We start from the raw sequence: 26,721 nt of genomic DNA on the forward strand, positions 1-26,721 counted from the left end.
GTGCGAATAGAATTTTATTCAAATGTGCTCAACTGGGCGAGAGTAATGGGCCTGGGAAAAAGTTCGAAGGGGAAAAGCCGAGGTAAAAGCGACGGCTAGCTAGGATTGCCAGCCAATTGGCCAAATGCCCGGCGGAGGCGCAGGCGCATGCGCATATGTCCTGCGCCGTGGAAGGCGCAAGGTGGGGAGCACGGCCTTCCAGGCTGAATACCGACAAAAATCGCTGAGCTGCTGCTCTGGGCTTTTTGGCGAACCAGTTGCCAGACAGAAGTTACCTTTGCTCCTGCCCGGACGACTGAACGCACGCTGCTGCTGTTTCGCCGTAGTCGCCGTCCGTCGCCTGGAACAAAATAATAGAAAAAAATAAAAGAGCAGCTAAATTCTTTTTGTGAACTTTTTAGCCAATAAATCCAGCAGAGCGAACGGTCGTCCAGTGGTTCTATCGTCGGGTAGAGTGTCAGTGTTGTTTGTGTCGCGGTGTGAGCGTTTTTTGGCGATCGATTGGAGAGCGCGCACTTTTTACATAATCACAAGTCGAATTTGCACGCGCGCGCGTTTTTTGTGCTACTGGGATTGGTTTTGGGCGATCCCAAGGACCGAAAAAGGATCCGAAAGGAGCGAACGTGGCGTCCAACGAGGCCAACACCAGCGCCGCGGGCAGTGGCGCGGAGTCCGCCGCCCTGTTCTCGAAATTGCGTAGCTTCTCCATTGGCAGCGGGCCCAACTCGCCGCAGCGCGTCGTCTCCAATTTGCGGGGATTCCTCACCCATCGCCTAAGTAACATCACACCGAGCGACACAGGTGAGTTGCAAAAAACATAGTAGCTACCTTAGCCACCGTCATCAGCCAAGGTGCATCTACCAAGTGTTTGCATAACGTGAAAGTCTCTCGGTGAAGGCATATAATTAAAATTAAACAACATCTAAGCCCGCAAACACTAGAACACAGGGCCCCTGGCAAGTGGTTCGTCCTCGTCCTCAAAGGCCTCCCGCTCATCAGCGTTGTCCTTTGGCACACAAGTGTATTTATATATATATATATATCGTAAAAATGTATACTCATATATACATATACATGGGGGAATGGTGTGTGTTCGTGAGGTCGACACTTGCCACATTTCACAGGATAGACACATTTTATTTATGGCCCCAAAAAAGAAAACCCAACCAAACTCATAGGTTCGTAGGTTTCATTTCACTCAATGGGCCTCCTCACACGAAAGGGAAACGGAATGGAATGGAACAGTTACCGTTCGACCGCCTACCGCCCGAGCTAAAAAACTGAGCACTTCTTATGTAATTCACTGGTCACCCAGGTGCCTTTTTTCACGGAGAAAATATTTGATAAAGAACCTGAACTTATTAGAATGAGGGTTGGTTATGGTGTAAAGGCAATGTAGATTGGTTTTTTACATAAATAATATTAACAGAAAAGCAATGAAATAACTCTTACTGATTTTATTTGGTTATAACTATATTTTTTAAATTAGCTAAGATATTAACCTATTAATCTATAATCTATGATCTATTATGAAAATACTTACTTTAAATAAAAAATAAAACTGTTTCAGTTTTTAACGTTTTTATCGTAGTTTTTGTTAATTTCTAACATAAAAAACATTCCTATTATAATTATAAAACAAATTAAAAGTAAAAACATGTTTTTGAGTAATTATTCAAAGCTTTGATTGGAAAACATTTTTCTTAAAAATAATTCCAAAAAAACTTACTTATAGGAACTGTTTCAATACAAAGATAGAAAAGCACAAATATTTTTTTATTCCGATAATCAAGTTATTAAATTGGTAACTTACAATCTTTAAAACAAATTATTTTTCCAAATTACATTTTTCTTCATTTTATTTTCTTCCTATCAAATCTTTCTTGAAAATATTCTAGTCTAAGAGAATCTCTTTCTGCAATCAACAGACAAATTCCTCTGCTTGTCTATGATTTCCAGACTTCTTTGTAGCCATCAATTGACTATCAATTAGGCAAGAAACGCAAACAAATGCCTTTATTAGATTGCGTCAACTAATCAAATTTGTGCCTGTTGTCCCATTAAATCATTACGAGCCTCGTCTTGGTTGGGATGGTGTGTGGAGCTGCAGAGGTCTAGTCGTGGTCTGGGTCTTGCAGTTCATCAAAAGTAGCGACCAACCGACTATCAAGGCTAGAAAGAACATGCCACCATGCCATAACCACCTGCCGTAGCAAAGCAATTTTCTCTGGTGCTGCGGCTGCTGCATAATGAAGGCAATAAATATAAATTTCACACACAAACACAAACAAGAGGATGCCGTCGTCATTAGATTGTTTGCCTTGTAGACGCGTTTGTAACGCTGATGTGTTCATAGCGGTTTCATGTCAAAACAAAAGGGGGCGCACCACCACCACCATCGCCAAGCCAAACCAAACCACCCAGGAACTACACAAGCCCACTCCCTTTTTATTTATTCTTTTTTAGACCCATCTACCACAGCCCGAGGGGATGGAAGTGCCAGAAACAATAGCTGGCAGGAAGGTAGCTCGTAATAAGCTAAACGAGAAACAAGTAACGCATTTGTCTTGATGCTGTCTGATAAGAACGCGCCCGGACATCTCGGGGGTTGGCCAACATTGAGCCATCAGGATCGGTCCGGGGGAAAGAAAGGGAAACTGCGACAAGGGGCTGGAGAAAGTGGGCAAGTAAGCAGCAGGATCTGGGGACCAGAATCTATAACCAAGTAGCGACATCAAAAGTCGTAAATCGGTTGCTGATGGTGTTGTTGATTGCTCCGCATTTGGCAAGCTACAAATGGTTACATTTTAGTCCCAGGCTTCGATGCTGGAAATTAGCAATTTGCTAGGACAGACAGGCTATTGCAGCTATTAATCAAAACTGCAGAGGAAAAAAAATTGGGAAATAAGAAACAATATTTCATACCTAATATTTGGATTTGGCAAAAATCATCAAAAGTTCTCAAAAATCTAAAAAGAAACTTCTAATACTTGTTAAATATTAAATGACAAATCATATTTCAAGGATTTTACGTTTAAAAGTTTTCTTGGTGCCCCTTAAAACTTTCTTCATATTCTATTAAAACATACATTGATAACCCAACAAAGAAACAGTTTATTATTTTTAATTTCTTAAAATAAATTTCAGAAATCGTTTTGTATTCAAAAGTTTTCTCTAAAAATTTCTTCTAAAGAACGAAAATCATCCAAAAGAAAAACAGATTTTTATCCCGGTGTACATGAAACATGAACTACTGAATGAGAGCCGTAAAGGTAAATTACTTTCACTCTAGAAAAAAAGGCAAAGAGTGCGGAAAGTCCAAGTAATTTATGTGCAAATCAATTTGTAATCCAACGCTCATAGTTGACCAAAAGGGGATGTTCGATGGAAACTGCCCATGTGTGCGAAAACACGGACATTAGACACGCACACCCACACAAAGACCGAAGTAAGAGGAAACCATTTGGAGCTCTCACTCCTCTCTTCTCGACCCTCGAGAGCCACGCCCATTTAATGTTTTGATTTATAGGCAGCCCCCCACTAAAGGGGCTGCTCATACGCCCCGTGGTACCATCAGTGCCACCAAAATGGTGCCTCATCGCTGCTCTTTTGTGAGCTCCCTGCTCCTTTATTTTCATTTTGAGGCAGCTGGAAACTGGAGTATGGATCCTCGGGCTAAGTGGCTTCGAGGTCCACAGGGAGTTGATAAAAGCACACCAGCTAAACAACAATAAGAGCAATAAAAACAAGAGCCACCCTAGCTAAGAGGGTTGCGAACACGTTTTGGTTAAAAGGAAAAAAAAAGGATCCCTTGGTTTAAAATGACATTTTCCTTGGGCCCAAAACGTTGGCAATTAAAAAAGTGTTCCAACTAGCTAAGGTAAGCGGGCTAAAGTCTTAGACCCAAGTAAAATCGATTCGACAGCGACAAGACAATTAAACTTGAAACAGAAATGTCACTTGGCAGTCCGAAGAGGGTTAAGGTAACGCTGGCAACAGCGCCAAGTTAATCGATCAAGAGGTGGCCAAGGTGGGCCTCATTAGCTGGCCACAGTTCATTTGAGGCAATTGCTCAGATGTGAACTTAGTTCGGGAACTCGTCTCATGCCTCAACAAGCACATCGAATTACAGACTGGGTTTGCCATTGCAACTCCTGAACTGCTGACCCCTTACCAACCCTCGGACCAAGCTTCAACCCTTCGAACCACTTGAACAAAGCTGCTTACACCACTTGCGTGGAGTTTTACAAGCCCAGGTGTTTTTTTATATTTATTTCTCAGTGGGGTGGTATCTGAATTTATATTGCACTTGTCTGAGGATTTTCCACTGTCTTTTGTCAAGTGGCTGCGTGTGAAATGCGGCTTACCATAAATATTATGATATATTTTATTTTCTGTTTATTTAAGACTGCACCCCCAAAGACCCCCAGCTCAAAATCAGCAAAGAGAAAGAAAATATATATTCTAGATTATTAATTTTAATGGTATTGCTACGTCGTTGCCAGGGCAATGGAAAAGCGCCAAAGCTCACGGTTTCGTGTATTATTTTTGTTGCCATCTCATTGCAAATTCAAACAGCCCCCGACGATATTGTATTTTTTATGTCTTACCCTTCAGGAGAGCCAGAATGAAATTGTATTTTACGCTGATTACCTCGTCAGACAGACGCAGGCACACCCAGTTGTACACGCCCCCGCAGAGCTTGGGCGGCTAAAAAAAGCGAATGTAATTTCATTCCCCTTTCTCGGTGAAAAGCAAACATCCTTTGCTGTTTTTGAAAAACGACAGGAGCAGCAGGCTGCGGATGTTCCCAGGGTTACGGCGGGTGGCAAAAGTCGGCGATCATCCTGCCATTGAAGTGGGCTTTAAGGATACACCTCCTTCAATTGCTGGCCCAGAATCCCATTTCGTTCTTTGTTGTCTGACAGAAGATTAAATTTTGTTTTTTTACCTAGATGACTTGGACAGGCATCTTAAAGCCTCCTGAATATTTCAGGATAGCACAGGCAGCACCTGAAGCCCCACAGGTAGCGCATTATTAATGAGACACAAAGTAGAAACTACATTTTGCTTCCTCTGGCTGGGGCTAAGGAAAACACATGGCCCGTCATAATTTACTGCGGTGGAAGCTGCATAAAATATGAACGCTTGGCCTGCTAATTGAGCCTGAGTCGGAAGTTGGCACTCGACCCCAAAAAAGATGAAAAGGAAACCCCCAGCAGGAGCTTGAACAAAAGGTCAGGCAAAACGAAACTGAAACTCAGAGAGGGAAAACCAAAACCAGAACCCAAACCAAACCGAATTTTGTATAAATGTTTATGCATTGCCTGGGAAAACCATCAGCTGTCCACGCGCTTTGCCAGACAGAGCGGAAAAATCAATAAAATTATAAAAGCGTAAATACAAATTGCTAGCTCATTTATAAGCACATATGCACAAAGCATAACTAGATGTCTCCGGCCCTTATAGGTATTATAAAAGGTTTATTAAATAGGTAAAATCAGTCAAGTAAATATCATAAAACTTCTTTGAAAGCATGTTCAAATATTTATGTAAAAGCATGAATGTTTTTGATGTCTTGCCATTGGCAAGAAATGGTGGTTTGTTGAACTTGGTTTAAGTTTTTATAACAGCTTCAGTTTGCTGTTTGATCAACCAAGAATAAGTTTGAAAATGTAAGCTTTGGCTTAATCTACAATGTTTCACAAAGGAATACAGCAATAGGAAAGTTTAAAATGTAGAATGAGTTGTATGTACTTCATCTTGAGATCTTGATATTGAGTTTGAAGTCAAAGATCGAACAAGAAGGTAACCTTTCTAATATCCGCTATTGTTATTCCGCAGCTACTCTTATTCGGGAATACTACATAGACCTTAAAGTCTGTTTTAAAGGTCTTAAAGATTTTTTTCCAATATTTTGTTATAATATTTCCTTAAACATTCGTGATATAGATAGACAGCTAGTCTAGTGAGGACCTTGTTATAATCAACATGTAGGCACACGTTTCTGCACTTGACTTGAGCAGCTGCAGGCGGGCGACCCAGGAACAACCCCTGGTGCTGATAAAAGCCTGGTAACCACCAGCTCTATCACCACCAGCAGCAGGGTCAAGTGCGGCCACCCACCTGACCCACCGGGCCTCCTCCTGTTCTTGTTGTTAGGGGAAAGTACTCATGCATGGAGAAAACTCAAAAATTAAAGTCGCTGCATGGAAAAAATGAAAGCAAAAACCCCCACTCAGTCGCCAAACATAATTGACTCATGGGCAGCCCGGGGGCTGTTACCATACATATATATACGTGTAAATCCATATACATAAATATATGTAAGAGTACCCCGGGCGAAAGTGGGTGGGTGATCAGGACAGAGCCCAAGGTTGTCGGGTAGGTTTGGGGCAGATACACGGACGTGGTCATGAAAATTTAATGATAAAACGAAATGTTTTTGTTACGTCTCGTATACGCCAAAGCCTCATAAGGGGGCGGCTCTGAATTTGGATGGGAATGAGAGGTATGAAGGTATACCATAGTAGCAAAAAGCTGTGGAGAGGGGGTCATATTTGTACCCTGCACACGTCGCATTTTCATGTTTACTCAAATGGGGGTGGCTGGTCGTCGTGCGCTACAAGGTAGATAAATGTTGAAATTAGATCAGCATTGATAGCTAGCACAGCAGCGCAGGTTTTTTAACACCACGAAGATTTAGTAGCAATTTTTGAGAGGCAAATTATAAGGGTCAGCTTGTTAGGTTACATTAAATACCTAAGCTATCGACATACTATATCACTAAATAATCCATCAAAGCAAACTGCGTGGATGGACTTAAACACTCTTTATACATTTTGAAGTCCTTTTTGATTGCGTGCAAGTTGAGTGGAACCTTTTTGCGTAGGCAAAGGAATAATTATAATTACTGCTTCGATGAGTGGGACCGCGTGGCTCAAAGGACACTTTGCTTCGTTTCACTTGCCTTTGTTGAGGGGAAGGCCCACAATAGCCCTCAGCTCTAAGTCCACAAATCCAATTAAAATAATTGCTACATCCTTATACTCGCCCTGGACCCACAAATATTCAATGACTTAATTGTAGAGTATACACGTACCTTTCGGTATTTGTTTTATGATTGAAATGTGTGTCCCTCGAAAAGGAAAACCTAAAAAACAAGAGAGTAATCCTTAAACCTATGTAATCGAAACAATGCGAATGCCACGAACTAATCCTAATAAAATACAATTTCTGTTCACCAGCAGGCAGCCTTTTGCAACACAGAAACAACATTTCAATCATAAAATAAACCTAACTAACCAACTAAACCTAGTTAAGAGTGAGACAGACAGAAAGAGACAGACAGAAGGTGCAAAAGAGAGAGAGAGAGAGAGAGAGAGAGAAAACTAGTAAAGAAAAAATGTATAATCAAAAGCAAAAAACAATAAAAATAAAGAAAAGACTAACGAAATCTTGTTTCTGTGTCGTTAAAGGTTGTTCACTGGCATGCCAACAACTCGTACACCTTCAACTACAACAACCACACCAAAACATGTAAAACCACACAGCAACAACATCAAAAGCAGCAGCAACAAACACCACAGTTAACCACAAGCAACGATTAACCACCTCAAAACCGAGCGAGAGAAGAAATCGGAAACACAAACGGAAACGGCCATATTTGTAGCGAGCGCTAAGCAATTTCCGGCTGAAAGACATGACGGGCCCTCAGATTGGCGCCTAAAAGCTTTAACTTAAAAGAGTACAAACAAAGAGAATAGAAAGGATATCCAACACGAATCCAGGTGCAGAACTCTAATAACACCTCAGCAATCAAACAATTGCAACCAAAATGGCCTCATTCCAAATACCTGTTATCAACCTCGAGTTGCGCGAGGTCAAGGACATCGTGTGGGAGAAGATCCAGGAGCCGGTCAACCAGCGCCGTCTCATCCTTGTGATCGTATCGATAGCCCTGCTGCTGGACAACATGCTGTATATGGTGATAGTTCCCATTATACCTGACTATCTGAGAGAGATTGGCAGCTTCGACGATGGGCCAACGCCACCGCCATTGAGGGACAATATCACGGGCAAGATCATTCCCGTTCATCATGATCATCATGGTCAGGACTCGGCCACGGGCATTCTATTTGCCTCGAAGGCCATCGTCCAGCTTATGGTGAATCCCTTTTCGGGCGGCCTCATCGATAAGATCGGCTATGATTTACCCATGATGATCGGACTGACTATTATGTTCTTCTCCACGGCCGTTTTTGCCTGTGGCAGCAGCTATAGCGTCCTGTTCTTTGCCCGATCTCTTCAAGGAGCTGGTTCCGCCTTTGCGGATACCGCCGGATTGGCCATGATAGCGGATCGATTTACTGAGGAAAACGAACGATCACAGGCTTTGGGTATTGCGTTGGCCTTTATTAGTTTTGGATGTCTGGTGGCGCCACCGTTTGGCGGAGCTCTCTATCAGTTTGCTGGTAAGGAAGTGCCCTTCCTGATCCTGGCATTGGTGTGTCTGCTGGATGGCTTGATGTTGCTGCTGGTAATGAAACCGGTCAAGGAGGCAATTAAGCAAAGCAAAGAGGTGCAAGACCAAGTGATTCCCATCTGGCGGCTGTTGATGGATCCCTATATTGCCGTCTGTGCTGGAGCACTCACCATGTCCAATGTGGCGCTGGCCTTCCTGGAGCCAACTATCTCCCTGTGGATGGAGGACAACATGACTACGGACAACTGGAAGATCGGAATGGTGTGGCTTCCAGCCTTTTTCCCGCACGTGCTGGGCGTGGTCATTACAGTGAAGATGGCCAGAAAGTATCCACAGCACCAATGGCTAATGGCCGCCGGCGGGTTGGCCTTGGAGGGCTTCTCCTGCTTTATTATACCCTTCTGCAGCGGTTACAAGATGCTGATGTTGCCCATCTGCGTGATCTGCTTTGGAATTGCTTTGATTGATACAGCCCTACTGCCTACACTGGGTTATCTGGTGGACGTGCGTTACGTCTCTGTGTATGGCAGTATCTATGCCATTGCGGATATATCCTATTCGATCGCCTACGCCGTAGGACCAATTATCGCTGGAGGAGTGGTGGAGGCCATCGGCTTTACGGCTCTCAACTTTTTAATAGCTTTCTCGAATCTAGCCTATGTTCCTGTGCTACGAAAACTGCGCAACATCTATGACTTCAAGCCATTTGAGAACGAAGCCAACATCCTGATGCAGGATCCGCCCAACAAGGAGTACCAGACCTACGTGATGCACGACCAGAAACCAGTGGAAGGCGGTGTCAAAAACCACCTAGAGTACGGGCAGCAGTATCAGCAGGAACAGGAGACCAATCTAGATGACCAGCAGTACGAGTACCAACAGCAGCAGGGATACCAGCAAGCCGGTGGCTATCAGCAGGATCAGGGTTATCAGCCAGGCTACCAGGAGCAGGGCGGGAGCTATGCCCCTCAAGGACAGCCCCGCGTGGCCAATCCCTTCCAGCAGCAGCAGCAGCAACAACAGCAGCAGGCTCAGAGCAGAGGTCCTGCCGGCCCGGCGAATCCCTTTAGGCAAGGATTTTAAACTGTTGCCCATATGCCCAAAGGCAAAACACACAAAAACCCCTAGTCTTAAATCGTGTTCTTTTGTACATCTCCGTGTGCAACAATTCTTGTTCTTTGTTGAACCCACTTTAAAACTCGACACAAAACACATATACATATATTTAGCATAGACATATAGGCAAGTGGTACGTACACTATAACGAGCATAACATGCAGATAGTTAATACAGCAGCTAGTTAATGCCTTGCACCGCACCAAGTTTTGTATCATACACGAATGTTGAAGCAACTAAAGGCAGTGATGGGAAGGGTACGATTTGGTTTTACTTGGGCTGGAAACAAGAAATGTGCCCATAAATAAGATCAAGTTCGAAGTTACATTTTTAAAAACTTGAAAATTCGTTTAAAATTTAAATTAAAAGATCTGATAATGAAACAGAAAAATAAGAAAAATGTGATCTTCATTTTGTAAATGGTCCATAAAACTGATTATTCAGCCCAGTCGGTTAAAGAATTATTCCCATGCCCAAGTAAATACCAAGAAAACTACCAATGCCTACAAAATTCCCATCACTGACACAACGCATATATGCATAAGCATATAGCAGCTATATAGTGCGATCCGATCGGATAGCCTATGCCCTATACTCAGTACTCATGCAGCCGTTTTCGTGTCTATCAGTCAGTGAAGCTAGAGAAACCAAAGCCTAGACATAGTTAGTCGATAAGGGGAGGACTCGGACTCCCGCCCTATCAAATATACACACATACATATATGTATCAGATATTATATACACATATATATATATATATCTATATAGAAGTTAAGATTAAGCGGCTCAGCTGGCCAGAGGACCACTTTCGACCAAGTGCCGCCGTTCGACAGGCAATGGCATTCATATCGCAGACATATCACAAATTGCACAAATCGAAACCCTCCCCCGCCCACTGAACCAGAGGAACTCTTTCGGATGTCATTGTGGCGGACTTGGGAATGAGAGTGGATTCCCAGGCTGGCTTGGCTATATGATTTCCGATTTGAAAAAAAATTCTTCAGTTAACGATTTGTTAATATAAGACACAACCAAGGTAACGATACATATCAGAGTCTCAATGGCTCGCCTGTTAAAATTACCAAAAGTGATATTACTTATTGCTACTAGTCTATATAAATAATTATATACATATATATCGTATCATATCGATAACATACACACCTACTTTTAGGCCGTACATGAAGTGTACATAAGTTATACAACCAATGGAAACGGAAATCAATTTGAGATTCAAATTCAAGTTTCATATTAACCTACCAATCAATTATTATTTGCTTGTTGACTCTATGAGCACATGGGCGGCTCCGATCAGGGGACTGCCGCCATAGTAGATCTTCGATAGCATAGCATAAATGTGTGTACCTTGTCTATAAGATAAAGATATAAAACTAAAATCTAAAACAAAAATATGAACATATATATATATATATTAATTAAAGATTAAAATACTGTATTTTTGATTAATTTCGACTGCACCACTTTTTAGGGCAGTTTACTGCCCCTATATTATACACCTTTTTAGATGGAGCTTAAGCTCTATTATATCGATAAGTAAAATGATCTTTTATATGCAAATTCAGCATGCGTATATGGATGTCAGAATATTTATGTACATTTTTCAAATGTGTTTAGTCAGAAATTACAGTTTATTACGAGTATATCACAGACTTTCTATATCCGTGAACATATCAGTGAAACGGCCATTTCAATGCGAACCCAGTATATGAGTATCTTATGAATTACGAAAGCAATTGGTTAGATCGCAGTCTGCATATTTATACGCTATATATTAACAGAAATGCACTGATTTTAATGAAGTTACAAATTAAGTTTAGAAAATCTTGGTTTTAATATTGTATTTCAATTACGTTAATTTTTATATGATATATAGACATTCTAGCAAAACAAAAATGTTGTCTGTTTTTATGAATTGATTGCTTTAAATTTTGTTTTAACACTTTTTAATTATTTCACTTGTTTAACTAAAATTTACATGTACTTAAAATATATACATAGCTCTACAAATTTACAAAACTGTAGAATTACTCTTAACTATAATATGAATTAAACTCATGAAAAAATCTCCCATCAAAAGTATCAATTAAAAGGACGGAAAGGTAGTGGCGAAGAAGAAGTAAAGTGTTAAAGCAAACTACATATTTACATATATGAAATGCAAAAAGGAAGAAGAAAACAGAACAATTAACCTAGTCAATAGCGTACATATATATCATTATGTAACATATTATAAATAGATTGTTTATTTAAGTAGCTAACAATAGAATTTTAATTACAATTAACCAAACATATATATAAATCTAAAGAGACCCCAAGAAGCAATATTTATTTAAGTTTCCTTTGAAACAATCATCTAAAAGAAAACCAACAACGCCAAGCCCCAAAGTCATGTTAAGAGCATAGAAATATCAATTGAATTCCCTTCTTATATTTAATTTACTTCAATCAACTTCCTTTCACTAAAATGTGTTTGAACTTTGCATGACTTTTGAGGCTGGTTGTAGATAGATGTCAAATAAATAATACAAAACAATTTCAGGCATTCAAGATTTCAAAATAGATTTGAACAGTTTTAACCAAAGTTTGGTAGAGCGCAACATGTATATGAATCTTCCAATTTTGGTTTACAATTAAATATATATAAAATTATATATATATATATATATATATACAGTTAAGTAATAACCATCACATAATGTAGACAAAGGACGGAGTCCCAGAAGGTCAATAGAAAGTAGCCTGAAGGATGTGTAGCAGTGCCGGCAATGTGTAATAACTTACTAAACAAATAAGAGCAAATGGAACGCATAAACTAAATGTGTTACAAGCATATAAATATAAACAAAACAAGTATAAGAAGAAATGTATGATAAACTATATAAATATACATTTATAAAATGAATTATAAAACACGATAGCAGTTAATTGAATGGTTATACTCTGCGTATTACAAGTGTTGAATGTTCAATAGCATTATATGAATTATGAATTATACGCAATAACTGTGCGCTATGGATAATTAATGAACAAATTCATTTTTAATATCGAATATTTACTAAAAATGATATAGGGATTTTACCTTGGCAAACAAAAAATAAAAAAACAAAAAACCAAACCAGTAAGCACAGAAAAAAATAATTTGATATTTTTTCATATGAGAAATGCCTCTCCGAACAGTTTCTATGTGTTGTGCGTGTGAAGAACGTTTTAGAAAATTTAATTGTATACCCTTAGAGAAAATAAAATGAGTTTGTAAGCGATGCCCACAAAGTTAAATGCCACCACAGTTCAGTTTTTGTATTGTATATAAGGCATAAATCTCGTTAGTTTCGAATGTCTTTTTTGGTAAGAGTAAAAGTCAAACTCAAAGTGGAAGCGTTTCAAGTACATACTTATATAGTACAGAGCTAAATTATTACGAAAGTCTTTGCAATTTGTTTCGGCTAATGTTATAGACGTTTGTGTTACATATTTAACAATAATTATTACGATAAACAGTGGAAATTATAATAACAGATAAGTAAGCAAATCCAAAAGAAATACCAGAAGCGAAAATTAAAATTTTACCAAGTATCCAAATCCCAGTTCTGTAACGTTGCTGTTCAATTTCCAAGTCTATCCATCTATATTCTAAACGTAATTATGTTTGTATCTGAATATCAAACCGTTCTTCAACTATCCCCAAAAATGAAAACAAAAGCTAAGCAGCAAACTAAGTGCTATGCATATCAAAAAAGCGAATCGATCGATGTTCGATGACTAAACATAGCTAGAGCATACATATTGTCAAGGCAAGCCAAAAAATCTCCTCTAAAATCAAATTTAAACAATAGGGAAATCAAGCAGGAACTGCCTCAAAGACAAATACCCTTGAAGTTTCAATTCGATGTGAGTGAATTTTCTAGAAAATTCATGGCATAAGTCAGCCAAATTAAAAGCTTAAACAAACACAACACTCAACTTCTGCTGGCATTGACATTTGCTTCTGGTTTGAAATTTTCTGGAATTATTCAAGGGTAAAATACAAATAGAAAACTCGAACTGCATCGAAAGAGAATTCAAAATGGCAGTTGCCTGCTCCTGGCTATGGGAAATGTTATGAATAATGAATTGAACAAGCAGAACAACACACAAAAAATATAACCGAACGTACATTAAAACATACAGTTATTGGCATGAGCTATAGAGGAAAGATAATGCATTATTACAGAGCGACACACCCATACACACACACCCACACACATCCAACACCCAACAGAAACAAACAAACGACACAAAACCAACATGTACTATTGAAATATAATTGTTAACCATGGAAAAACGAGTCTTTTAATGGAAACTGGCAGCTCATCCGATCTATTAACGATTAATGCAATTAATTAGCTAATGTGGGCGACCAAGGACCTTCTCATTCGATAAAAATCCAACCGCATTGTGTGTACACCTGGTTTTGGTTTCGTGCCAAGTTGGTTTGGAAACTTTAGCATCAATCTGCCTCTTCTGGGGGTTAGTATACCTTTATATATATATACAACAACAAAAAAAACCCCAAACTTGGATATGGCAACAAAGGGGAAAATTGTGTGCGTGCCCTGGGGCCAGAAATTTGTGTGGAAAATGATTTTATGTTTGCAATTTCCATTAGCAACTTTGGCCCAAGTCACGAACAGCCAACCGGAGACTGGGCGTAAAAGTTTCCTTCTTCTAATTTTTTGTTTCGAGCGGAGGATTAGGATGTTGCCCCCAGGTTCAGAAACAGATTCAACCACAACCGAAAAGGTGGACCAATTTTGGTGTGTTTGCATTTATGTCTATCTGTAGAACATTCTGCCTGCTTAGCCGCAAACCGCAGGCCAAGTCAGCAGAATCCCAATCTCCGCCACAATATACGCAAGCAATTTACGCTTTCCGCTTGTTTCAATCCGAACAATTACAGGAATTTTCAATGCCTCAATGCGGCAGTTAATTTGAGTTTGGCGCACAAAAGTATGCTAGGCATTTGTGGCAGAAAAAGAAAATAAAGCCGAGCCCCACAAAAGCGCAACGTAGTCGCCGTCGAAGTTGCCGTGAAACAACGGCGCTAAGACCGTAAAGGATTTACGGCTCAATTGCGATGTGCGTGCGAGCGACGACGGTGGCGACGGGAGCAGCATCCACATCCACATCTTCATTCACATCCCCATCGACATCCACCCTTGAATGGAATAAAGCCCTTTACGGGCAGCCAAACCGAACAAAAGAAGGAAAACTCATTCACTTGGCCATTCATCGCTTGTTCCGACATCCGACAATGTTATGACCCCCGGCAGTATCCGTCACTGAAAGAAATATGTCGGCACTTAGAAGGTCATTAAACTTCGTTTTAAAAACCTTTGAAAATTATTTAGTTTTGGGAATTTTTGTTTTTATTAAGATATATATACCTTTAAATATTAAAAATACATAAAATAAATATCAAATATTAGTAATATTAATTTTTTTTAAAGTATTTTAAAGATAGAATTCACATTTTTAATATCAATTTTTTACAGACAACATAAACAGAAATCAATTAATATCAAATTTAAATCGCCCAAAAATATTTATATATCCTTTATATTTTTCGCTCGAAATATTTAATTCTAAATTATTAAATAAATTTATCTCATAATATTATAATTATAAATATATTTCTGAAATACTAAAACAGCTCTTTTCATTAAAGACTTTTAATGAAAGTGCTAATTTATTTAAAATTTTATTTGAAATTTGGATTTGAATATTTTAAAGAGATAAACCTAAAAATATTTTACAACATTTTTAATGGTGATTATATATTTAATCACTTTTTATTTTTTTAAATTTTTTTCCTTGTACTATACCTTCCACCACCAAATGCTGGTACCAGTCCGTGGCTGCGGTTTGGGGTTCCGGCTTGTTCGACGGGTGTTTTATGTAGTCGCAACGTGTCGCGCCCTCCCGCCTCCTTGGGGTGCGGATTTGTTTTGCCTTTTTAAATTCTTCTCCTTCATTTGCTTCGGTTGCCGGCATCTGTTATTTGGACTGGTCCTAATGAGCTACGGTCTTGGGGTTGACTGTTGCTAAATTGGAATCATGCCGGGAGAAACATTATTTTTCATTGGGATTACATTTTTATCGCATTGTCTGACAGGCGGCAGCAGTTGCCTGTCGTTGCGCCTTTGGTCCTTTTGAAATGGGGAGCGTGGAATGCCATGAATTCGAGCGTGATTTTTGCAGCTTAATAATGAGCCCTTGGTTTACTGGCGCGTTTTATTGGCCAGCGTTTAAAGTAGGGGCGTGTTGGCATTAAGCCCAAGATTTCTTCGCTGTTAATGTGTGAAATGTCCTCAGCCCCATCACATCCATTCTCCATTATCCCATATACTCGTATTCCACATCCATTATGATCACGAGCCCGATCCCTTTCCGCAAAATTATGGCTGTGCCACAAATCGAATCATGAGTTGGCACAAAAATTGACAGATACGAGCAAATTGAAGCAGACAGCAACAGAGGAAAGGGAGCATTACTTGGGGGTAATTCCCCCAATCCGGAACCGGAACTGCGTTGTGTCTGCCTTTGTAATGGTGCATGAATATCTGATTAGCCGTCTGTCGGTCTAATCAGAAATCCTGGCCATCAATCAATCAATTGGAAAAGTGTCTCTGTGAGCGCATATAAGGATACATTTTTAGCCTTTATTTCGAAAAATATAATGAAAGCTTGCCAGTTACAAATTAAATGCGGTAAATAAAAAGCACCCACTCTCTTTAAAGGAAATTTAAATATTTTGTTTAAATTTGCATTAAAAGTTTTAAAATTTATAAACTAGGAAAAAAGCTAAAAGACATCTTTAAAATAAATAATACAAGAGGCAGCTACTTTTAATTTCCTAAAAACATTTTGGTTTAGTATTTAGTTTTATAAAAGAAAACATCCCGGAAGTTTTTGACCATCACTTACGGTCCAGAGATTCCCATCCTTAAAGTCCATTCATATTCATTTTATAGACTCTTTTTGTATTTTCCTACTCCTGGACAGCAGAAAACTTTGTAATTGGGATTTATATTTGCACATCAAAGAAAAAGTAACAAGTACCATAACTTAACATCAACTTTTTGTAAATTGATATTTGCTATATTAAGCGAGCGAGTTACCCCAAAAAATAAACATTAGCCAGCCTCTGAGCCATGGGCCACCCTTAAAGAGAGTGGCCCAAACCAAAGGTTTAATTACTTAATTTGAATTTCTCAACGACGCTTCCTAATACAATTTATTACAATTTGCTGATGGGTATGATGATGTTGGGTCGCCCAGGACAGGTTACAGTTTTGTGGTTGGTTGCCGTTGTTCCAGCAGGGACAGCAACAACAATAGAGCGGACGTTCAAATTGCTGCCACGTGACTCCATTGTGTGATTACCTCCGCCAGCTAGTTGGCTCGACTGGGGCATCTTTAGCGAGATAATGAAAAAAGGATAATAAATTGCATTAAATTTGACATCGTTGTGGGGCAGTCGCGTGCCACGGCCCCCACCTCGCAGTCAAAACCAAAAAAAAGGAAATAATAAAACGAAGGAAGGCCTGTTTGCTGTTTCTGCTCGTTTTCCTTTCATCCCAATTGCCATAGAACAATTTTATTAATAACATTATGATTGTCCTTCCATCGAAAAGTAGATGGGGCCGATTTAGCTGGAAATCGAGCAGCTTTGAGTGCTGGTCCTTCAAAGCGGTCATTGCTTTGACCCTGAAGTGGCAGCTATATATCAGCTTGCGTTCCATTCAAGTGGCCAGCAATTTAGATAAGAGCCTGTCTACCTTTACAGAGGGTTTATTATTTAATAAGGATTGATTTTCAAATTATATATATATAATATATAATCCATTTTGCTTCCTTTGTGATAACTTAAAGTGGAAAATTAGATAACTAAATAAAGAGTAGTTACTAAAGGAAATCTGTTCCTTAAATTGACATTCTGCCCCAGCAATAAATTAACATTAATTCGAAATGGCTTATATAGTTTTAAAATAAATATAAACAAATAATACAATTCGAAATTAAAGCCGCAAATACCCATTCCACTAGAATTCCCAAAACTTATCTTTTTTCTCCCTGATAAATGAAGATTGTTGGGATGTAAAGTTCTCTTTTGACTTCTGGACAAAAGCATTTCAAAGGCCCGGAGACCCACTCCTGTTCATATGAGCTAAGGGCCGGAAATTCGAGCTACTCGGGCGCAATGGCAACCGGAAGACCTTATACAGTTGAATTACAGCAATGACAGCTAAAGTTTTTATGTGTATGTCGGCAACTGTAAGACGGACAAGCAAAAAGGAAATGAGACTGGCTTTAAGCCCAAGAGTTTTCAGTTTCCTTTTGGGCCAATTTTATTGCATTTCGCTGGCGGAAGCCTGGCCAAAACAATAAATGGCAAACTTGCACGAATTTGTCCGAATCTCTTATGTGTTTTGATGCCGGGACGTTAAATGGTTGTGGGTCATCACAGGGATAAGAAAACCAAACTAACGTAATTTGAACTTCAGATAAGGGAAATCAAATCAAGGGTTGCCGTCAAATAACTCGGAATACACGGTGACGCATACGTTATACATCTTGGTCTTTTGCGCTGGGCTGTCAGTCGATCGATAAGGTCGGCCTTTTTTCGGATACCCCAAGCTCTTGAGGCTGGTGACAGTGATTAACTAGTTTTGTAGCAGCAGTCTAACGATTGCGGCAAATTACTCAACAATTTAATTCGATGTTCAACAAGTGGTTAATCAGCGATTGTCGCGTCGTACCTGTTTTTGTTCTTTTGTTTTTTCAGGATGGAAAGACTCGATTCTGTCGATTCCAAAGAAATGGCTCTCCACGGCCGAGTCTGTCGACGAATTTGGATTCCCTGACGTGAGTAAAATTGATTAAACCATTTCGAATTTCCTCCTTTTTCCAGCAAATATTTGCCCAAGGGCTGAACTCGACTGTTACTTGAATAATTCGTAGGCAAACACACACACAGACAGACAGACTAATCCTGTTTGTTATAATTACAAATGCAAATAACGAGGGCTTTTGTATGGCAACAGGAGCTTCGAGCTACGAGCTCCTGGCAACCAACCAACCTGCCACAGCGCGTGCAAACAAACCGGAAAAACCAACCTTCCCAAAAACCCACTTTACTGAAAATCTTCCACCACCCACATCACTCACCTGAAAAAAAGCACAGCAGCCGGAGGAACAACCCCGGGAAAACAGAAGGGGATTCAGCTGAAAGGCGATTCACCGAAAAAGACAAGTGACAAGAGAGACTGGGTATTGGGTTTTTTGGGTTTAACAAAAGTTTCCGTTACTTTGAAAACGGAGAACAGGAAAAATCTGGAAGTCAACGACATGTTGACACTTCTAATGTTTCGACTATATACTTTTTAAGTGGATATATGTGTTTTCTCTTCTCATCAGGTATTTTTCAAAACACAAGGTCGATGGATACATTTAAATATGAATTTTCAGTTAAAAATCCTGCCTTTATAATGACGTTGACCATCTAGAAATCGATTGGTCTTGCAGACCTCAAAGTCCAAAGACACTCCACTGGGGAATTCCTAGGGCAAAACTCTCAATTAAAGTTTCCGGGCGAGGGTGGATGCAAAAAAAAAAAAAAAGAAAACGAGACGGAAAAAATGTTTAGTAGTTGGAGTACAATGTCAGATTCAAGCAATGCCATTTCCTTTACTTTTCTTTTTTTTGTGATTTGAAATTCGGTTCCCTAGGGCATAAACTTTTTGTATTGCAAGGAAACTTTCCATTTGACGCTCGATATTGCCATGCATACAAATGAGGAAAATGGGGGGGAAATAGAAAATGTGAAAACTGGGCAATGCCAAGTGTCTAGGATGAGTGGAAGTGAAATAAAATTAAATTTGCAGCACCAAGCAGTTTGCTAACCCCATCGAGAATCCTTTATGTTTTTCCACACTTGCAGACTCTACCCAAGGTGCCTGTTCCGGCGCTGGATGAAACGATGGCAGACTACATTCGCGCCCTGGAGCCGATCACTACGCCGGCGCAGCTGGAACGGACAAAAGAGTTGATCAGGCAGTTCACGGCTCCCCAGGGTATCGGCGTCCGGCTGCATCAGTATCTTCTGGACAAACGCGAGGCGGAGGACAATTGGGTGAGCATTAAATTGGCCTAAATATTTAGCTTAAAATGATAAGTAATAAAAAATGGTTAGTAAAAATATATTTTTGTCAACTTTTTTGAACTTGTACAATCAAATATTCTGGTATTTCAAGTTATATTCTGGTATATATAAAGTTAAAAATAATTTATTTTTCATAAACAGTGTGTCAACACTTTATTCTGTCGTATAATTCGGGGATTTGTAAACGATCATCTCATTTTTTAGCCACACTAGCCGAAGCCTCCGTCGGAGGTGTGTCGTTGATCACCGGGGCTGTCGGTGCTGGCGTCACTGGAGTGGGTGTATCGTTTCCGCCGGAGGATGGGGGCTGAGGCACAGAGATGGTGGTGCCCGAAGGGGTGATAATATCGTCGCTGTCGGTGGTGGTGGTAGTAGGAGCCTCAGTCGGTGGGGTGGGTTCCGTTACAGTTGTGGCCTCTGTAGTAGTGGGAGCTGGAGTAGCGGTGACGGTGGTGGGTTCAGGAGTGGCCGTGACGGTAGTTGGAGCTGGAGTGGCGGTGACAGTAGTGGGTTCAGAAGTCGGAGTTGCGGTAGAGGGAGCTGCAGTGGTGGAGGAGCTAATTTCCACGCAGGTGACGTTAATCGTCAGACTGCTGCATTCGGTGCTAGGGAAGAAGTTTTGGCAGCTCACGCAAGACTGATAAGCGTAGTTAAAGTAGGTATTCGCTGCGCAATTCTTCAAATTGGCGTCAATCTTTGTTTTGTCAGTAGCGTTGGTAGTGCACTGGTAATATTGCGAGGCGTCCTCATAGTTTGCCAGCTTTATATTTGACATTGGGCATACGACGGGATCAATCTTTTCCGAATACGGCAGCACTTTTTCGCAGGTATCGGCATTAACAGCCACCAAGGCGGCGAGCAGAATGATTACTTAAGGATTGAAAAAAGGAATTGATATGTTGGGTTATATGATGGGCTATATCCTGTTGGCCTGAGTCTTGTTCTGCTTACCGGCGTTCATGTCGCTAGTGGGTTTCCTTTTTTTGGGTTACTGGCGAGACTGTCGAAGAATTGGGTCTGGCTGTTAACTCGGCTCACCGATCACTGATGCATTTCAGCCAGCTCGAAAGGCTTTTTATGCCGCAACAGCACATGTTTGACATGTTTAATCAGCCCGCTGTTAGATTAATTCGTGTCTTTTTGTCGGCCGGGTGCGAAATTGAAATCAGCAATGCCAACCAACCATGCTTAATTGCGCCTTAGACTCGTCGCCCCCGAAGTTTCAGTAATCTTGGCCAGATAAGGTCGGGGCGGAAACTATTCCGAATCTGAATGTCAAGTTACTCCCATTCTCCACTCAAAAAGTAGGAACTTCTCATTCCAAGTGTCATGTCAATTAGCATCGTGGCTAGATTATCTTGTATGGCGGAGATCCCAGACCTACTAGGTAATGACTTCATGATATTTTCCAGCGAACTGAAGTTCTCAGCACTTTATCACTGGCTGGCACATATTAGTCGTTGTTACTTCACAACATCATCGTTTACGGTTTGGGGAACCACTGTCTTCACCGTAAATGCTTAGATTTTTATGGTAAAGATAAGAAAATGTAAACACACTTTACATTATAATAGTATCTAAATATAAATAAATATTAAAAGATTCTAGTAAAAATTGTATACAAATACCCTAAGGTCTACGTAGTTTAGAATCATTTTTAAATTCTAGGTAATTTTCATGAAATACAATTACTTGATTTTATTCTAACGGAAAACGCTGCAGATATAATGTTTTACTAAAAACCAAGATCAAGATAATGTCAATTTATAACCAATTTGAGGGAGTTGTGACCCAATAGCTCAGTTCTAAGTATGTGTACTTCACTTTTTTCTTCTAATTTTACATTATCGGATTCGGATGTCAATAGCGAGCTATCAAAATATTCCGTGAATAACAAGAAATCGCAATCAATTACCCGTTTTTGACTCTCTAGTGCGATAAGGAAGTTCTGGAAACAACAACCGCCATTTCCCGAACCCGTTCCCGTCAAGAAATATGAACGAAAGTCATTGCCAGTTAGATATTTAATTACTTTAGGTTGCTATTTAGAGTAGTGAATGAAATTCCGCTTGCTGAACGATGGGCATTGAACTGGCGATCATTGTCGGGATTGGATTTTAGGCGGTGGCTGGCTTCTTCTGGGCCTTGCTGGGTGGCGTTGGCTTCTTGGCGGCCTTGGCGGGAGTAGGAGCTGTCTTCTTGGTAGCAGCGGGCTTCTTGGCCGAAGCGGCCTTTGAGGGAACTGGAACCGTTGCCTTCTTGCCGGGGACTGGAACCGAGGGTTTGGTCTTCTGGGGAACTGGGGCAGCGGGCTTGGCGTTTTGAACAGTGGGTGGGGTTGGGGCCTCTGTAGGTGGGGTGGGGGGAGTGGGATAGTCCTCACCCTCATCCTCGTGGTGTTCATGGTGTTCGTGGTGCTCCTTGTGCTCGTGGTGCTCCGGGGTCTGGGCCTCAAGCTGAGAAAGTCCGGAGATCACTGGTGGCGCATCATCAATGACTTGCGTGGTAATAGGAGCTGCGGTAGGCAGGGCATCCATGGGTGGGGCAGGGATGTAATGGGCGGGTGGCACGCACTGTTGAAGAACGAATGTGAACACCTCACCGGCTGGACAGTGAACAGTCAGCTGGCCGCCATTGACGCTTTGGCACACGTAGTACTCCGAGTTGCTGTGGTAGCTGGGCCAGCGGATGCTGATCTCACTGCGTTCGCACTGCAGCTTGTAGTCCATGCGGGCCTGGCTCAAAGCCAGCAGGCTCAATAGGGTCAATGCGAATACTGCAAGGATCAATAAAAAGGTTACAAATTATAGAAAAATCAAAACTTTGAAATCTTTTAGCGATCGGTATATCGTACCTTTCATCTCTGGAGTGTGTCCGTTTCGTGGCTATTCGTGATTGTTCAGGGGAACTCTGGTACTGTTCTTCCAATGGTCCAATTGCCATTATTTATACTACCTAGCATCATGCTATCAGCTATCAGTAATCAGCAATCAGCGATCTCCAATGATGCTTTTAGATAGGCCGCTCCCAAAAAATTTCCAAAAATTCACAGCTAATTGAATTTGTGTCGAACACGAAAAGGAAATAACGACCATTAACATGTTCTTTTTATGTTACTCTTTAACCCAGAAAAAATTCGAAATTTTATTATTATTACCTGAAATATCTTAAAAAAGAAATATTTTTGAGTAACTGAATCATTTCTGGGCAGGCCTATTACTACTGGCTCAACGAGATGTATATGAACATTCGCATCCCCTTGCCGATCAACTCAAATCCGGGCATGGTTTTCCCACCCCGTCGCTTTAAGACGGTCCACGACGTGGCACACTTTGCAGCCCGACTGCTGGACGGCATCCTAAGCCACCGTGAGATGCTGGACAGTGGGGAGTTGCCTCTAGAGCGGGCCGCCTCACGGGAGAAAAATCAGCCGCTGTGCATGGCGCAGTATTACCGCCTGCTAGGCTCCTGTCGACGACCAGGTGTTGAGCAGGACTCCCAGTACCTGCCGTCGCGGGAGCGCCTCTTAGACGAAGATCGCCATGTGGTGGTGATCTGCCGCAACCAAATGTACTGCGTGGTTCTGCAGGCCAGTGATCGTGGAAAATTGTCCGAGAGTGAGATCGCCTCACAGATCCTTTATGTTCTCAGCGATGCTCCTTGTCTGCCTGCTAAGCCCGCTCCAGTGGGTCTGCTGACCGCCGAACCAAGAAGCCGCTGGGCACGTGACCGGGAAATGTTGCAGCAAGACGAACGCAACCAACGGAATTTGGAGCTTATCGAGACCGCCCAGGTAGTGCTTTGCCTGGACGAACCGCTGGCTGGAAATTTTAATGCTCGCGGCTTTACCGGTGCCACTCCCACCGTTCATAGGGCTGGGGACCGAGACGAGACGAACATGGCCCACGAGATGATCCACGGCGGAGGCAGCGAGTATAACTCGGGAAATCGCTGGTTCGACAAAACCATGCAGGTATAATTTTTAATTTTAAAAATAAATTCCGAATTTTTTAAACATAAATAAATATAATTTTAAGCTCATTATTTGCACCGATGGAACTTGGGGCTTGTGCTATGAGCACTCCTGCTCTGAGGGCATAGCTGTGGTGCAGCTGCTTGAGAAGATCTACAAGAACATCGAGGATCACCCAGCGGAAGATAATGGGCTGCCCCAACATCATCTGCCACCTCCGGAGCGTCTCGAGTGGCATGTTGGTCAGCAACTACAAGTGCGCTTTGGCCAGGCCTCCCAGAGCGTGGATAAATGCATCGATGACCTGGATTTTTACGTGTACCGCTACCAGAGCTACGGAAAAACCTTCATCAAATCGTGTCAAGTCAGTCCAGATGTATATATCCAGCTGGCCCTGCAACTGGCGCATTACAAACTCTACGGGCACCTGGTGGCCACCTACGAGAGTGCATCAACTCGTCGATTTCTGCATGTGAGTATTTCCTATCGATGTAAATATAATACTACTAACTTATCAACAACATTAAATAACTTGACTTAGTAATTAAGGAATTGTTATTATTTAATATGTATTAATTAATATGTAATACCACATCACCTTGTCAAACTGACCATCATCCATATCATTTTTCTTCCTATGATCCTTTTTCAGGGTCGAGTGGACTGCATTAGGGCTGCTAGTACGGAGGCATTGGAGTGGGCCAAGGCCATGTGCCAGGGAGAGGGTGCTAATGTTGCCCTGGAAAGCGATCGCGAGGAGGAAGAGGAGTCACGCAAGGTCAAGTTTAGCATTTACAGTGTGGGTATTCCAGCGTATACCCACCATCTTTGAATTAGTAACTTATCTTCGCTCCCACCCACAGAAGGATCATCTACGTGAGCTGTTCCGTTGTGCCGTAGCACGGCAAACGGAGGTAATGGTGAAAAACATCCTGGGCAATGGCATCGACATTCCGCTGCTAGGACTTCGAGAGGCCAGCATAGAGGTCACCGGAGAGATGCACGAGCTTTTCAAAGACGAATCCTACAACATATCACAGTGTTTCCTTCTCTCCACCAGTCAGGTAGAAATGTGTCAATATGTGTATGGTAACAAGCACCACCCTGCACTTTTTCACCTCCGCACCACCTAATCAATTCTTGCACCACAGCACCAATGAGCACTACTATCCAGCTGCACACGTAGGTATCAGCTAGAATGAATGTTTAACTTTTCAGCCTAAGGACATAAATTATAATCGCAAAGGATGAATATTACAAAATTTGTTCTAATTCTTGAAATACCCACATAGGTGGCCTGCAGCACGGACAGCTTCATGGGATACGGACCCGTTACGCCACGTGGTTATGGCTGCTCCTACAATCCACATCCTGAGCAGATCGTCTTCTGCGTCTCGGCCTTTTACTCCTGCGAGGACACGAGTGCCTCGCGCTACGCCAAGTCTCTGCAGGATTCTTTAGACATAATGCGAGATCTACTACAAAATTAGGCGGATTAGCCACAGATCTGACCTACAACAAAAGAAAGGGGGTCCACCAACAAAAACATATCAGTAAATGTACCTTTAGCAGGTTAGCGAACGAAACTAAGTAAGTGTAACTAGCGACCGCCCGAGCGTTTCATTTGTGACCAAGCACCACCAAGCGAGCCACCCAACGAGGGGTGGAGATCTGAAGATAATGAGAAGGGATAACGATAACGAAATCGAAATCGAAATCGAATACTAATGTCAATCACTAATCATGTTGAGACAAAAAAGAAAAGAACAACCTATACGCAACCCATTCGCTTTACATATCCGTTTACCAAAGTATCCTCGTAGTTTCAATTAGAGCAACTCTAGTCAATTAAATGTTTTAGAGCCATTTTATGCGCAAAACTGTTAGTGCTGTTATCTAAGTGTGTTACTTGTGCAATATTAATTATGAGTGTTATACTAATTCACGTGCTAACTAAATTATCTGAGCTTACGAACTTGTTTACCCTTATTGGCCGAAAAAATATGGCGTGCAAGCCCATAAGTATGCAATACTTTTTGTTACAAGAGTTGTGTTTTAAATACGTTCTATAGGTGTTACAACAGATACTAGCTAAACGTTATACTAAAAGTACTCTCTACGCTTGTTACTGCAATTTCGTTGTTGTTCGTTTCAGAATTTATTAAAAAATTATAAGGTGTATGTTGAGATATTTCCATATATATATATTCGTGTTTTAGAGAGCAAATGGTATACCGTAACTAAAGGCTTTTTGGATGAATATATATATGTATATGTAAAACCCATGAAAATATAAAGAAACAAAAAATGTAGAGGAATATATATAGAGAATATCGTGTATGCGTATAGACTTGAGACGTAACAATACATATCAATAAATTTATATACACCCCCGGAAGGCAAGGAATGGTGATTGAGGGAGATTACAGCTATAGATATATAACCTACATGTGTTTGTCTGTTCAAGCCGTTAGTGAAATATAAATGCTTCGATGTCAATTCGAAGCTATAAATATTCTACAAAAAAATATATACATAAATATTATACGTATGTTATTTACAAGAGAAATTATATGAGAAACGTTAAAGGACAACCAGATACATATATCAAACTAGTTGCTGTGTTCATTGTTGCTATATATGTATGATTATCTTCTAAACTGTTAACAAAACTATCGCTACAAACTACCCAACTATCTATCTATCCTGTATTCGATCTGTGTACTATTACGTTACCTTACTGTTACTTTCGTTAAGTTTGACTTGTTTCCATATGGCCAAGAGCCGCAATTAATGTATGCAAAAATAATCACGAACCGAATAAAATGAAATAAATGCATTACAAATGAAGACCATTATTCCTGACCTACAATTGATCTGCCCATGAATGAAAACAATCGTATATAGAATTGATTTTCGTACTCC

At 40.8% G+C, this 26,721-nt stretch overlaps 4 protein-coding genes across 4 annotated transcripts; 2 read left to right on the forward strand and 2 right to left on the reverse strand.

Moving 5' to 3' along the window:
* Positions 1-527: 527 nt before the first annotated feature.
* On the forward strand, positions 528-26,642 carry LOC108117026 (choline O-acetyltransferase; the record flags this gene model as incomplete). Its single annotated transcript, XM_017229195.2, has 8 exons — positions 528-801; positions 18,447-18,526; positions 19,602-19,793; positions 23,035-23,796; positions 23,861-24,268; positions 24,449-24,595; positions 24,660-24,860; positions 25,089-26,642. Coding segments are annotated over 8 exons (2,262 nt in total), but the record flags the coding sequence as incomplete, so codon positions are not given.
* Positions 691-13,943, forward strand: LOC108117142 (vesicular acetylcholine transporter). The gene is made up of 2 exons (XM_017229401.2): positions 691-801; positions 7,479-13,943. Exon 2 carries the CDS (start codon positions 7,838-7,840, stop codon positions 9,566-9,568), a length of 1,731 nt encoding a protein of 576 aa, XP_017084890.2. The 5' UTR covers positions 691-801; positions 7,479-7,837; the 3' UTR covers positions 9,569-13,943.
* LOC108117143 (peritrophin-55) lies at positions 19,847-20,881 on the reverse strand. The gene is made up of 2 exons (XM_017229402.2): positions 20,775-20,881; positions 19,847-20,693 (listed from the first exon to the last, which is right to left on the reverse strand). The coding sequence occupies exons 1-2, from the start codon at positions 20,782-20,784 to the stop codon at positions 20,017-20,019; spliced, it is 687 nt and encodes a 228-aa protein (XP_017084891.2). The 5' UTR covers positions 20,785-20,881; the 3' UTR covers positions 19,847-20,016.
* LOC108117144 (peritrophin-55) lies at positions 21,833-22,765 on the reverse strand. The gene is made up of 2 exons (XM_017229403.2): positions 22,678-22,765; positions 21,833-22,599 (listed from the first exon to the last, which is right to left on the reverse strand). Exons 1-2 carry the CDS (start codon positions 22,682-22,684, stop codon positions 21,941-21,943), a joined length of 666 nt encoding a protein of 221 aa, XP_017084892.2. The 5' UTR covers positions 22,685-22,765; the 3' UTR covers positions 21,833-21,940.
* Positions 26,643-26,721: the final 79 nt, after the last annotated feature.

The sequence above is a fragment of the Drosophila eugracilis genome, unplaced genomic scaffold, assembly GCF_018153835.1.
Source record: "Drosophila eugracilis isolate 14026-0451.02 unplaced genomic scaffold, ASM1815383v1 contig_440, whole genome shotgun sequence".
NCBI classification, from domain to species: domain Eukaryota; kingdom Metazoa; phylum Arthropoda; class Insecta; order Diptera; family Drosophilidae; genus Drosophila; species Drosophila eugracilis.